The sequence below is a fragment of the Gouania willdenowi genome, chromosome 10 (genome assembly GCF_900634775.1).
Source record: "Gouania willdenowi chromosome 10, fGouWil2.1, whole genome shotgun sequence".
NCBI classification, from domain to species: Eukaryota; Metazoa; Chordata; class Actinopteri; order Blenniiformes; family Gobiesocidae; genus Gouania; species Gouania willdenowi.
In genome coordinates, this window is record NC_041053.1 from 19,404,391 (window position 1) to 19,418,565 (window position 14,175).

General features: G+C 39.0%; 2 protein-coding genes across 3 annotated transcripts; both read right to left on the reverse strand.

Moving 5' to 3' along the window:
* Positions 1 to 3,751: 3,751 nt before the first annotated feature.
* On the reverse strand, positions 3,752 to 9,290 carry LOC114471321 (Down syndrome cell adhesion molecule-like). 2 transcript variants are annotated; one of them, XM_028460067.1, is made up of 14 exons: positions 9,096 to 9,290; positions 8,669 to 9,007; positions 8,464 to 8,592; positions 8,188 to 8,355; positions 8,048 to 8,118; positions 7,672 to 7,918; positions 7,495 to 7,569; positions 7,075 to 7,125; positions 6,328 to 6,456; positions 6,092 to 6,256; positions 5,107 to 5,150; positions 4,570 to 4,672; positions 4,453 to 4,483; positions 3,752 to 4,379 (listed from the first exon to the last, which is right to left on the reverse strand). In XM_028460067.1, exons 1-14 carry the CDS (start codon positions 9,157 to 9,159, stop codon positions 4,322 to 4,324), a joined length of 1,674 nt encoding a protein of 557 aa, XP_028315868.1. In that variant the 5' UTR covers positions 9,160 to 9,290; the 3' UTR covers positions 3,752 to 4,321. The 2 variants fall into 2 exon arrangements, with proteins under 2 accessions (XP_028315868.1, XP_028315867.1); XM_028460066.1 differs by having other exon boundaries at positions 3,752 to 4,400.
* Positions 9,291 to 10,791: 1,501 nt separating this feature from the next.
* On the reverse strand, positions 10,792 to 13,930 carry LOC114471341 (T-cell immunoglobulin and mucin domain-containing protein 4-like). The gene is made up of 6 exons (XM_028460096.1): positions 13,760 to 13,930; positions 13,302 to 13,640; positions 13,159 to 13,212; positions 12,955 to 13,034; positions 11,594 to 11,687; positions 10,792 to 11,470 (listed from the first exon to the last, which is right to left on the reverse strand). Exons 1-6 carry the CDS (start codon positions 13,800 to 13,802, stop codon positions 11,376 to 11,378), a joined length of 705 nt encoding a protein of 234 aa, XP_028315897.1. The 5' UTR covers positions 13,803 to 13,930; the 3' UTR covers positions 10,792 to 11,375.
* Between the last annotated feature and the right edge of the window lie 245 nt (positions 13,931 to 14,175).

The following is a 14,175-nucleotide window of genomic DNA, read 5'->3' on the forward strand; positions in this document are numbered from 1 at the left end:
CCTAACACTGTCCCCGCGACTAGTGCTGCCAATTTTACATGCATTGACCCTCCCATGCAATCTTCCTTCTTCCACCTGCAACTTCACACTGAAATGTGCTGCAGAACCAGCTGACACCGCTTTGCACATGTTACATAAGGCCAGATAAGCCGTTGTCCTGATGCATGTTTTGTCACAAATTTTTAAAGAAAAAGAGGAGCTGCGTGGATTTAGAATGAGGAGACAAAAATGTTAGTGCAAGGGCACAGATATTAAATTGCAGTACTCTGAGCAGCTTTATCAGGTTGTCGTCTGTTGTTCTGACCCTGCTCTTTTGTTGTTTTATATAGATTACATGTAGAAGTCTTGTTCTAAGGATAAACAGTGAGGAGTTGAGGTGGCAAAGGGGTAAATTGGTTTTCTACTGGGTGGCCATTCAAAGGGACCTCATCAAAGCCATCCCAGCTGTGCTTCCTCAACATTTCCTTCCTCTTTTCTGCTTTTTATAAATATAAAAAGCAGACTGGGCACGGCATGGACAGAGAGAACGGATCAGACACTGGTTTTAGAGTTTGAGTTTGAATGAGGAGGCAGGTGACATCAGGAAGCAGACAGGCTCAAATAAGAGGAAGCTTAGAAAAGAGGGATGTGGTAGAGCTCTGTTTACAGGCAGATGCCTCTGCCACTTTGTAACATCAGCCGCTCAATGACCACAGCAACCCGATAACCATGCAATGTTTGCTAGATGAGAAAATTTGTGTATTTCTCTATTTGAGAACTTGGAAAGAAAAGCAACAATTGTTTTATCTGTGGCTTTGCTTTCAACAAGTTTTGGAAAAAATAAACAAGCCAAAAAAAAAAGCGGATGGTGTTGTGTTAAACATCCATGCACACATCTCACTGTGCAAGTATAAACAGTGATCCCCACAGAGACGCAGGTATCCCCCACAGTGAAGCCCCATTAGTGGGAAACTCTCTCCCAGCAGCTGCTTCAAAGCCCCCAAAGAGATATCAGATCTCCTCCTCTTCCTCTGCCACTTGATTTGCAACATTAGGAGATTTACAGGACAGATGGATGCAGATGCAGCAGGCGGCGGTGATGCCCCTGAGGACGTTCGTTACGATGATGAAGCTGATGAGGTGTGAGAGAGCGGGAACATTCTCTGGATAGAAGTCTGGCGCCATCTGGTGGTTAGTAGAAAGTTTTTAGGGATGACTAAAAATACTGACTGGGATGGACAGATGGACATAGATAGAGTTTTCATGGACCTATCTGACTTTATCTTACTGAAAACAAATAACTGCTGATCTCATTTCCTTCACACTCCCATTAGATACTAAACTCCATCTGCTGAAAACATTTGGTCATCAATTGTTGCTGATTGATTCCTGTCCAACTTTCATCTCATTCCATAATTTCTCCTACATTGTTCTTTTTCCTTTTCTTTCTTCTATCATTCTTGTTTTATAATGTATTCCACTGTTTTTATTATTCTGTTTTTATTGTAAAATGAATTAGAATTAGAATTATTATTATTATTATTATTATTATTATTATTATTATTATTAACTTTGGACATTTTAGCTAGCAGCATACATTGTTCTTTATAGATTTTATAGTATAGACTGGGCGTGTTTTAACTGCTTCAGGAGCCCCGCCCATTACCAAGATATTATTCCAGCCTAGGTCAGCCAAAACCTTGGGGTTTTGTTCCTTTTTTTAATTTTACATCTACTACAGGATCATTTTTCTAACAATACAGTGCAACAAACATTTATTTGTAATATTCTGCTATCACATAGGTAAACTATAGAGACAAAATGTGTAATGTTGCATGTGTAATTACTTGATAAGCTTAGAAAATATTCAAAAACATACTCAGGAAAGTATGGATTGTCTTTCACTGAAACTCTGAAACTTGCAGTGTCCTGTCAATCACGTGGTTTGGCACTAGAGGTCCTGTCAGATTTTATTTGTTCTTTACATTCAGACAGAATGGCAGGGATTGGTCAGAGTTTTTACAAGATTCCAGGTGCTACAGAGGTCTGATTGTTTTTGTTTCTTTTTCTGAAAACATAGGGGCAGATTCAGTAAATTCTGAAATAAAGTGTGGTAAAGCAGGTGTGTCCCGGCCTAAATCCTTTGGTGGCATTGTTTGCTCACCTGCTATTGGGAATTCACTAACTGCGGCACTTATAGGTGCGCGTATAGACGCGGTTGTTCCATCGCTGAGTGAATTGCGCAGCTGATTATGGCCTGACATCAATGCGACATGAGAGTTTAACGGTCAAAACGTGAAGAGAAAGACACAGGAGCACTCTGGAGCGGTGTGTCCGGAGCGACATCTCTGCTGTGTATTGTGTCAACATTCAGTGCAGGGATGATCTCTGTGTGTGAGTTTGCACCTGCACGTGGGTCGTACTATTTTCAGCACAGAAATAATCCCCACAAACAGTTCCAGGTTTGATGAATTGCATTGCGCCCACTGCATTAATTTATTTGCATTTCCCCCTCCCATTGTTTTGCACCCCTTATGAGACACGGCTACTTTACATATTCATCAGGGAAACGCGCTAAATGGATTGTGGGCACATTGTGACAAGCTGAAGATGCACAGTCCTGATTCCCTTAGGTTTGTACCCCTTATTAGCTTGTAGAGTGACATTTGCACACGTTTTAATACCCCTAAACCTTTGTTGAATCCTCTCCATAATGTATTGACGGATGGAAGGAACATTTCACCCAGAATAATAAAAAGTGATTCTAAAAAGGATTGCGGACTCTACCTTTAAGGTGTGATTTTCTATCACCATTTCTAAAGAGCTATAAAAGGTGTTTCTTAACCAGCATACAGAGTTCCTGTAATATTTATTATGATGCCATATTTGAACTCTAATAATTGATACGGTTTCAACAGGTTTGTATTATATTAACCTATACATAAGTTCTTTTTCTGAGGAAATCCTTCTTCCCATGCACAAACAATCCCCATGTTTTGACAAAAGGTCCAGTCCAAATGCAGTTTGCCTCAGCTACAAAAACAGTCTAAAAGGGGGCGCTACAGGAAGCCTCTAAAGTTCAGAATTTTGGAAAAATCACAACGAATCAACCATATGCGCTACAGTATGGCAACGCTCACCAAAATGTAGCCTGAAAACCAAAAAACCCTCCTATACTGATGATGAATTTGTTGGATTGTTTGTCCAAAATTGCCGGGTTTGAGAAAAATGTAGGATTCTTTCCACAATTTGCAATTGAAAATATTGCAATAAAAAGCATAGGGAAATTGCAGTTTCATTGAATTTGTGAATTATGAGTGACTGAGATTTCTACAACTGAATTATTTGGTAATTTACATAATAAATGTTTAAATTTAAATGATTATTGTTTTCTCTGTCATTTTAACTTTGCAATTGGATGCTCGAAAGGCCGAATTTGGCCCACGGGCCTTGAGTTTGACGCACCTGCTCTAAAAGTATACTACTCATTTTTAAATTTAGTATCACCCACTTGATCTGCAGATAATATAACAGACTAAAATCATGTTTGCATGGTTGGACTTAACAAATTCATTATTTAATAGACTTTATTTAGGTGCATCTCATAATCTTAAATGTTTTATGTGGATTCAAACAAAACACCTAAGCAAAATGAAACACAATCTGGCATTTTAGGCTTTACCCACAGGATAATGTGCATTAGAAAAAGTATCCTTGCTTTATTGAGAACAAAGATGCCATTAGGAATAACAAGCAGTTATTTTCTCCACAAAGTAACGCAGTTTGATTTAAAAAAAAAGCTCAGGGGGTGAAGTACAGAGTCGTACAATAACAGGAGTGTTGGTGGTTTGAATGAAGCTGTATTTGAGTAAAACATTGACCCACTTTTTGCTTTGAATGAATGCATTGAGTGCTGGTTGAAGGAGCCATTGTGAGCAAATAAGTAGCTTCACTTCTGCCGACTGCCCTTGTCAGATGTGCAAACAGATTGCTAACCTCCACCAGTGTAACTGTGGTATGACTGAACAATGGCTTCTTTAAAGCCTTTTTACAAGTGCAGAAAAATGCAATCCTAGAAAAATGTGCAGTATACAGTATTTATTCAACTTCTGCTTGTCCTAATGCTGTTACTATTACTGAAGTAGCTACAAATAGATCTGTGTAAACATCTAAATAAATTGATCTACATCATGAACATGGCAGAGCAAGCACAGGCGTTGTGACATGTCTAACTCTGATTTAACAAAACATACAAACTACAAAATACATACTTTTGTATAATTTCGTATAGTCAGAAGCACACCTTTTGTGTAATTTCTTTGCGCTGACTAAATATAGAGATTTACAGCTCCTGCAGCGACTCAGCCCCTCTGTAACGAATCGCTCCACTCGTCAGCCACCTGAAACAAAGGAAAATGTCACTGTTTAAGGGTGTGTTTGTATTTTATTCTTCGAATGAGTACAAACACCCACATGCTCAGCGTGCCTTTACTCTGTTTGATTCCTGCAGACAGATAGAAAGGATTAGATCAGAGGGAGATGGAGATGCTGGTTCTTTCTGTAAACTGTGATGTTGCTGGCGACACTCACTTTTGATCTGCCAAACAGTTGCTATGGCAACAATTACCATCACCAGCAGCACTGGCACAAGGATAGCAGCCAGGTGACCTCCATGACCCTCCTCGGCGCTCACCTGGCTCACAAGATATAGAGTAACACTAAGCAGGCCCCTCCCTCTATCAGGTCACTTTGGACCAGGGTTGGGGTCAATTATAATTGTAATTGAGTAATTGATAATTAATTACAATTATGGCATAATTATAATCATAATTCTAATTCTAAAAAATCTGTCACTGTTGTAATCATAATTGAATTGTGACTGAGTTAGAATAATTTACTTTTTAATTGGAATTACCATGAACATTCAATAAAAACTGCAATTGCAATTTAATCAAACACAAAAAGGTCTATGGCTTACACGTATGTAGTTAACAAATATTAAGTTTTCCCACCACCTGTCAGTTATTGTAATCATAATTGAATTGTAATTGAACATGGATAATTGAAAACATAATTGTAAGTGATTAATGTAATTGATCCCAACCCCAAACCAAACTTTGTACTTACAGCCTGTGTGTCTGTTGCTGCAGTGGAAATGTCCCATTGATGACCTGTGACACACAAGACAAATAAGAGGGGAGGCGTTGAGGAAGTTCTAAAAGACTTGCTTTACATAAATGTGCAAAACATGCACCATCTGTGCTCCTAACAAACAAAGCAGTAACACTTCCTGCGTTTTGAGGAACTCTGACTGCTTTTCAACAAAGTAGGTTAACTGGAAACAGGAGTTTAAGTAAAGACCACACAACATGACCAGTAAAAAATAATCAGTTTTTTTTTTTTTTGTTTTGTTTTTTTATCAGGGGTGGACCGGCCATCTGGCATACCAGGCATCATCCTAATAGGCTGGTGAAAAGCGAGTGGAAATAGACATGATAACAGGTGGCCAAAAATAGTCCAAAAGTGGCAAAAATGTGGCAAGAAAAGAGTGTAAAGTGACTAAAATGGGACAAAAGCAGTCAAGAGTGACCAAAAATGGGCAAAGAAAGAGGAACCAGGTGGTATTTCATGGCAAAGGGTAGCTTTAATGAGCAAAATGTGGCAAACATTAGTGAAAAAGGGCAAGAATGTGAAAGAAAAAGAGGCAAAATGTAGGGAAAAAAAAGTGGTAGTTATTGGGCAAACATGTGCTTATTTGGATGAAAAGTGGCCAAAAAATTTACGAAAGGGCAAAAATTGGATAAAAATTTTCAAAATGAACTTGCAAAAATTGACTAAAAATTGGGGAAAAAAGGGGGTATTATTTGGAGAAAAAAAAGCATAGCTGAAGTCTGAAAAAAGTGTCAGTTTCCCTCTTTTAAGGTTTTCAGGGGGGATAATGATTCAAATTAAGACATATAGAGCCACATGTTGAGCATGAATGACTTAATAACGGCATCTACGTGGTGTCTCTGATAATGCAGTGGGCTGGTCTGGACAGAAAATGTCAGGGCTGAATTTTCATCTCAGTCCACCCTTGGGTAAGATCAATAAGAAGAATGAAAGGTGTCACCTGGTTCTCCAGTGGTGATGGTGAGGACGTTGCTGGGTTTACTGGTTGCCCTGTTGTTCTTTGCAAACATACGAATATTGTATGTGGAGGGATTGATCTCAATTATTGTGGCCTCAGTCTGGTTAGGGCCAAAATCCACCACAGTCTTTGTGTAATCCCACGTGGCTACAAAAACACGTTTAACATCAGTTGTAGGACCTGCTTTCATTTCTATTCATTGCTGTGTACAACTGTACCATTTACTGCTTTGTACTCCAGGTAGTACCCAGTGATAGGACTGTCACCATCATAGCCAGGAATCCATGACAGAGAAACAGTGTTGTCTTTGACCTCTTTTAACTTGAACAATGGTGGGTCTGGGGCTACTACAAGGCACAGAGTGGAGACTGTCAGCAAAAAAACACAATGAAATGGAACATTTTTACAGCTCAGTATCTTTGTCATCTTCGGCTAGTTTAGCAGTTTTGTCGATTTCACTGAATTAAAAAAAAATTATCCTGACATATCATTTAATGTTTAAAACAAAAAAAAGTGTGATTAACTTATCGCATCATGTCTTACAAATTTGATTTGCTTGCAGATCAAAGGATCTCCTCAACCAATGCTGCCTTCTTTTAGCATTTTTCAAACGATGCTGCTTAATCATAAATTAATGCTGAGCGTTCATTAGCTTCACTCCCCCGACCTGTCTCGTTTGATCAGTTCAGCTCAATGAGCTCTTTGTGCACTTACTGGATTCTCCAAGCTGAGAGGCCTTTAATAAACAGGTGGAATACTTGGTTGAAGTCCCAGATGCACAAGAGACATATCTTAATGCTGTTATTGGACAAGGACCAATTTCAATATGCAAAATGACATCCTTCTTGGATGATCAAGACTTCATTTAGAAAAACGAGTTTTAAAAAAAAGATTTGTGTTAACTGGAACCTGTAAATGGATAGATGGATGGATGGATGGATGGATGGATGGATGATATGTTTTACCTGACGTGTTGCTGGCTGTGCTTTGCTCCCAGACTGTGGCGGTTGCAGTTTCTTTATCAAGGAGAGAAAAAAAAAAAATGACTTTCAGTTGTCACCTGTAGATTTGTCCCATTATGGTAAATGGACTTCATTTATATAGCGCTTTATCTCCACCAAAGTAATCTCAAAGTGCTTCACAATATCAGCTCTTTAACCCATTCATACTCTCATTCACACACCAATGGGACAGAGCTGCCATGCAAGGTGCTAGTCAATCATTGTGAGCAACTTAGGGTTCAATGTCTTGCCCATGGACACTTTGATACATAGGTGTAGACTGGGATAAAACCCCCAACCTCTCGATCAGAAGATGACATCTGTACCACCTCCATTATATCTTGTGAATAAAGAAAAACTAAAGGATTAGGATCCTGCACAAACCTGGACTCTGGTCTTCTATCCATACTGTGGCGGCCGGAGGATAAGACGCACTACTTGCTGTTGTTGATTCATGGGCTGCAAACATACAATAGCAGATTTTTTTTAATTATTACTGTATTCAGGTTAATAACATTATTGATTATTAATGTTTTTATCCAGTGATAGTTCTAAATTTACCATTGTCTAGAGTTGAGCAGAGAGGTGCAGTGGAGGCCGGGCCAATGCCTGCATGAGTTTTGGCCTGTACAAGGACTCCATACATGGTGGAAGGCTTTAGTTTATCCAGGAGGAGACTCTCTATTTCTTGCATTGCCTTCACACTAATGTGATGCCACTGCCCGAAGTGTCGACCTGCAGGGTCAAACTCTCTGTAGCTGATGCTGTAACTGCGCAGGATGCCATTTCTGAGATCAGGCCTTGGAGGCTACTCAGGACAAAAAGAGATTACCATGAATCCATTCAGTCACAAAGGCTGAGTAGAAAAAAAAAACCTACGTGATCAGTTCTTTAAAGGCAATATTAAGATAGAAGAAATACAAATCTGTGCTTTAACCTTCCAGGTAACTTTGATTCTGTGAGAGTTGATGGCCTCAAGTTTCATATCCAAAGGAGGACCCTCAGGTGCTGCAAAGGATATTCATTTTAAAAGAATCACAAACCACTAATCTATATAGTGAGTGCCTATAAAACTACCTGCTTCCTTTGTAGTGACGGTCAAAACGTTGCTGGATTCACTGATCCCCATACTGTTCATGGCAAACATGCGGAGGCTGTATGTCTTGGCTGGACGCAAATCCACCAATGTCACCTGAGTCAGATCAGGATTGGACATTTCGGTTCTCACTGCAGTGTCCCAGGATGCTTTATAAGAGCAGTGCAAAGTTTAGATCCATACTGATCAGTGAACATATCTCAAAGTATGAAATAAGCTTAATATTCTGACCCAGAAAGTGTAATTAACGTGCTTACCTTGCTTGTTCTTTAGATCTATCCTGTACATTGTAATGGGCCGTCCACCATTAAACACAGGATTCCAGCCCACTGTGACTGTCCGTTCCTTCACCTCTTTTGTTTCTATCCTTAGAGGATTAGGACGCACTGTAAAGCAATATCGGTACATTGAATAACACTTTCTTTATGATGATTTAGCGTAATATCTTATCTAATGTAATACCTGGATTGACAGACAGAATGATTTGATATTTGAGGTCATTAAACCAGCCTGGTATGTCCACCCGACAGCCGTACGTCCCTGAGTCACTCTCCTGCAGCTGTCTGATGGTCAGAGACACATCACCTGCATCGATGTCACCCAGAAGCAGGTACCGCTCAGACAGCCTGCTGATCACAGAGGTCCCATCCGACCTGATCACTTCACTGGCGCAGCCTCTGTTCGGTATGTCTCCCCGACCCCAACAAACAGAAAGCTTGCCGTGATATTTAGCATCATAGTTGCAGGTTAAAGTAACGTCTGTTCCCACCGTGGCTATAATGGTCCCTGTAGACACAGTGACTACAAAACCAACAAAGGAGCTTTTGAGAAAAACACAGCGATTATGTTATAATTCTGAAAATTAATTTGATTTAAAGTATTTTCTTACCATGAAGTGCAAAGATGACAAAACTGCAACTCACGGTGAGGAGTTTCCTGTCCCAAACTTTCATTGTACTGGTCTGCTCAGAGACTGGGCTAAAAGATCAACTCACCTGCCTCACAACAACTAAACTGACCACATTGAGGTTTCACAGATGAAATCCTTTCACATCACATGATGCTGTCCATGATATCCTCACACAAACAACTTCTGCCAGAAGAGGAGGAAATCAGAAAAGAGCCGTTTCCTTTTCTGTGGTTTTGGTTCCCTCTACGAAAGGGGCAACACTGTCTGAACTTGATGATTAGACAGACAGAATCAAAGTCATGCTGCTGACTTGGCCCCATTGCTGTCATTGTCTGCCGTTGAAAGGGTATGGATAGAAAAGCACAAACTCAAAAATCTATTTGACATCAACATACCCTCTGCAGGAAAAGTGTAAAATAGTGCAATCTAAACTTTGAATGCAAATGTTAACGTCAGCAGCATCAGAGCTGAAAACGAACTCTCTGTGTAATGCTTTTGAATTAAAGTCTGCCAAAGACTTTTTTTTAGGCTGCTAGTTAAGAATGTTTAATGCCCAGTAACGCAACAAAACCATCATCCAGTCGATGAAATTGCTGATGAACCTAGTAATGGTAACTGGGCTTGGAGATGGGCAACAGTATTGGCCCACTGATGTTATCTAACCATTTTTACCATTTAACATTTATCAGTTTTTTCCCCTGATATTGAAAGACCGAGATGTGTTGTTGTTTGAGACGACATATTTAAAATAAATATCGCAATTTTTCCATAACTGAAATTGAGTTCATTTTGCGCAGCTGATGTTTTATGTAAAATACATTCAGTGGGACTAAAGTCACTCAGCACAAATCCAAATATAAAATGTGGTGATCTAAGACTCACAAGGCACACATTTTGATATTGCAGCTATTTGTAGAGGAGATATCAAAAAGTGATTTTACCCTGTGTTACACTTATTGTGGTTATAATCATTTGGTATTGGCCCTTCTTACGATCACACCTTCTCTTCAAAGACATACAGTATCAACGCTTTTTTCAAGCAGATTTTAATCATTCATCTACATTTGCACAAAATAAAGCACAGAAAACCACTGGACATACAACAGAAATTTTACTTTGATTTTTTTTTCTTTAAAAACACCAGTAACTACAATGAAATATGTGGTTCTTTTTCATGGCTTCTCATTAATCCAGATCAACTGTATGGAACATTTGTAAACATTATATACACATATTTAATCATTTATTTAGAATTAAACATAAATAAATTGACGTTTGGGTTTGCATTGACTTGCGTGTATCTTTTTTTGACCGTATAGGACCAAATGTGAGGGTGTGCCAGGGATTAGTGGTGCATGATGTAGTGTCAATGTTTGATGATACTGGATTATGTTCAGACCTCCCCATCATGTCTAACAGGATAGGCAAGTAGGAGATTTTCTATACTCCATCTGTCAAAACTAACCATTTTGGAGCTATTTATGTATGCTTTCTTTGGGTAAGATATCTATCCAACAAGTGTTGTATGTTAGTGCCATAGGTTTAGGATTTCTAACCCAGAGTAAAAGCTGGATGTTCTCCCCATGGACATTTGCCTCGAGGCCTTAAGTTGAAACTGCCTGTGATTGTCTGTGTCTTTGCTTTAATGGACTGGCAACCTGTTCAGGGTTTAGGCTATACCTTAATTCAACTCTGATACTCAAAATCTAATCAGGATAAGCAGGTATTTAAGACACACCTCCTCTGTTGCATGGTTTGATCCATGAACCAGTTACTTACAAAGATCTGTCACACATTGTCTTTTATAATTTTTTGCATAAGCTTGAATGACAAATGCATTACCTATAAATGAGTCCAAGGCTAGCATAACACAGATGATATATCATATCTATTTCTGTGTTTCTCTGTGTTATTTTTATTTATTTAACATTGGTGAGAGCCGATTTTATGCAACTTGTTTTCATTGTCCAATAGGTCCAGTAGGTGGCATCGTGACCTTGTGTATATATTGAAGGCCTACATTATTCTTTTTTTAAATTAACATGTAGTAGTGGGTCAGACATTGTTTTTTTTTTAACTTCCACCTCTGTACTTATGTTTTATCTGGAAGCACTGGGTTATTTTCTATTCGTATTAATCAAGTCATTTTTGTGCAATTGTGGATGGAAAATCAATAGGCTTCAGTTAGGGAGATGAAGACTTATGACAGACACGCCTGCAGCCTCAGGATTCACATTTATGAACCTCTCTGTCCAGATGTTAATCTTCATGGAGGCAACGGACACTTTCATAAATATTCTGTGCAGCAGAGGTGTTGACACGTTGAAGTGCCTTCTGTGGCAGAGACATCCTCCCTGGTTTAGAGAGAAGAAATGCAATAAGGACTTTATCTGTAGAATAAACGAACGCCCACATTTACCATGAACTTAATCTGAATGCTGGGATGAGTCATAAACCATAATCCATTTTGTACTTACAGAGAAAAAAGGCAAGGATTATGATTATGGTGACGAAGAAAATAGTCGTCATCCTCACAATGTTCCCCGCTGTAAGGAAGGCTTTAAATATTTCCTGTAATGACAATTGTTCACCATTCAGGTCTCTTTTAGGTGTTACCCCATTAACTCTATGCACTACAAAAACAGAAAGAGATTAAAAAAATAAATTAAAAAAATAACTAAATAAATCAAAAAGTAAAAAAAAAAGGATAACGGACATTTTATTTTATTTATTTATTTATTTATTTATTTTCTTTATCTGAATGAATTATAACACTCTACTTAACAATCCTTGTCCTAAAAAGTAACATACTATTATTAAAAAAATCCCTTACACAAAACACCAGGGATCACACACTTAAAAGGGAAGTGAAACACTATGAGAAGTGGACTTTGATTAATTAATAATAACGTATTAATATTTCGCTCTCATTTTTTATTTCCATTTTGTATGTGAAATCAATGGCTGGCAGATGTTGTTCTGTGTGTCTGTAAACAACCATAACAACATCATCAATGAGCAAACTTGATGAGCCATTCTCAGTTTCATTTACTGGCTGTGTGTTCTCAGATCTTTGAGATTAGATAAACCAGCTGCTAAGCTAAGCTCGTGGGGCAAACATCTTATTGCTAACATCCAAAAAAACCGGCTTTGCTCGGCTGGTTTAGGAAAACAGCTGTGGGCTCAGAATGCAAAGAAAGAGAACCTGGAGAGCTGAAGGTAGGAGTTCAAATAAGTACACCAGGATTAATGATATTATCATCATCACTGGACTCCATATAAAAGCACAATCCTACGCTAGAGCAGGGGCCGCTGAGACAGAGAGGACCTGCGTGACCCATCGGTTGTCCTCATCCTGGTCAACAGGAAACATAAGAGGAAGCATATTAAACAGGGAAGAAACTAAAATGTTCCAATGTTTTTGTGAATGAACACTGGACAGTGAATTACTGCTTCACTCATGTGGGTTCGGAGGTGGGCATGAAGGGTTGGTAAACGAGTGGTCGGCGTAGGGGTGCCGGTTCAGACGGCTTTACTGCTGCGATGGGGTCTGGGCAACAACCTCACTCACTGTCAGCAAAACGGTAATAAAAACATCTATCCATTGGCCTCGCAGCCAAGATGACAAAATAGTGTAGAGTTTATATGTTGTAAATGCAAAAGTAAATTATGGATATTTTATTAGGAAATATAAACATGTTATATTGCAAATGAATTATAACAAAGACACAATGAACAAGAGCACTTGTTGAAGTGTTTCACTTCCCTTTTCACAACCCATCATTCATTAAGTTCTCTGTAGATGTTTTCACCAGAATTTCTTAAAAGTAGATTCTACCTTAGGCTTTTCACAGTGGGTTTGAGCAACAGCTGGGTCACTGATGGCAACAATTGAAGTTGTTGCAATTGTTGATAATTCTGTATGAAGAACAACATTTTACTTTTAAAAGTTACAGTTTATGCTTTATGTTGGTTTGAGCATTAGCTTTTCCCTGAAAAGTGCAATTTCATTAATAAAAACAGAATGTTTTTAATCATTTACCCTCTCTGCCAACAAAAGGAGCAAACTTCTGGGTGATTGGTGGGTCAGCAGGACCTCGCAAAGAAAAAAACATTGAATAAGCTGAAGTCAATAACATCCCATGCTTTCTGATCACCTGATCTGACAGTTTGCTCGAGCCTTACCTTCCTCCATGGTCAGATGTGTGTTGACCTTAATGTCATTAAACCATCCAGGAAGAAAAACCCTGCACCCGTACATACCAGCATCACTGCTCTGAGCATTCAGGATGGTGAGGGACAGATCTCCATCTGCTGCCAGCTCTGACAGCTGGTACCTGGAGGACTGTCTGCTAAACACGACCCCATCCTGCGATGAGATAACTGTGTTGGAGCATTTAAAGGTGGGCACCGCTCCATGCCCCCAGCAGAAGCCCAGGATGCCATGAATCTGTGCATCATATCCACATGGCAGGGTGACATTGTGCCCAATGATGCCAATGACACTAGTGCTGCTGGAAGATGCTGTGAAAAGACATTACTTTATTTAAACTAACTCACAGACATATTATCATGTGAATTCTATGGCTTCTTCTTCTAACAAGAAAGTATAAAGGAGAAATATACAGAAACTATTGACTTACCATGGATCAAGATGCAGAGAAAAAAACAACTCAGATCTTTCATCTGTATTCTGAGTTTTTTGTAAAACACTGTCCTGAAGCGAGGTAAGAAATTCTCCTCTGCATACACTGCAGGGTAGAAGATATCACGCTCTGAAGTCAAGTAAACTCCCCTTTAGAAAAATCAGGAAGTAAATCAATACAAACCGAAGCATTCAAACACACAAACACAGAAAAAAGAGGTTTTTCTAAAATGCCTTAGATGGATGACACATACTCCAACAGGAAATGTGGTGAAAAAAAAAAACTGCCCAACACAGCAAATGTTCAGAAACCTATTTTTATTTATAGCTATGGATTGGCAAAGTTTCTCCACTGTCGTCTGTAAAAGCTGATCTAATCCTCAGCACTAACAGCGGTTACTCAAGAAGCAGAAA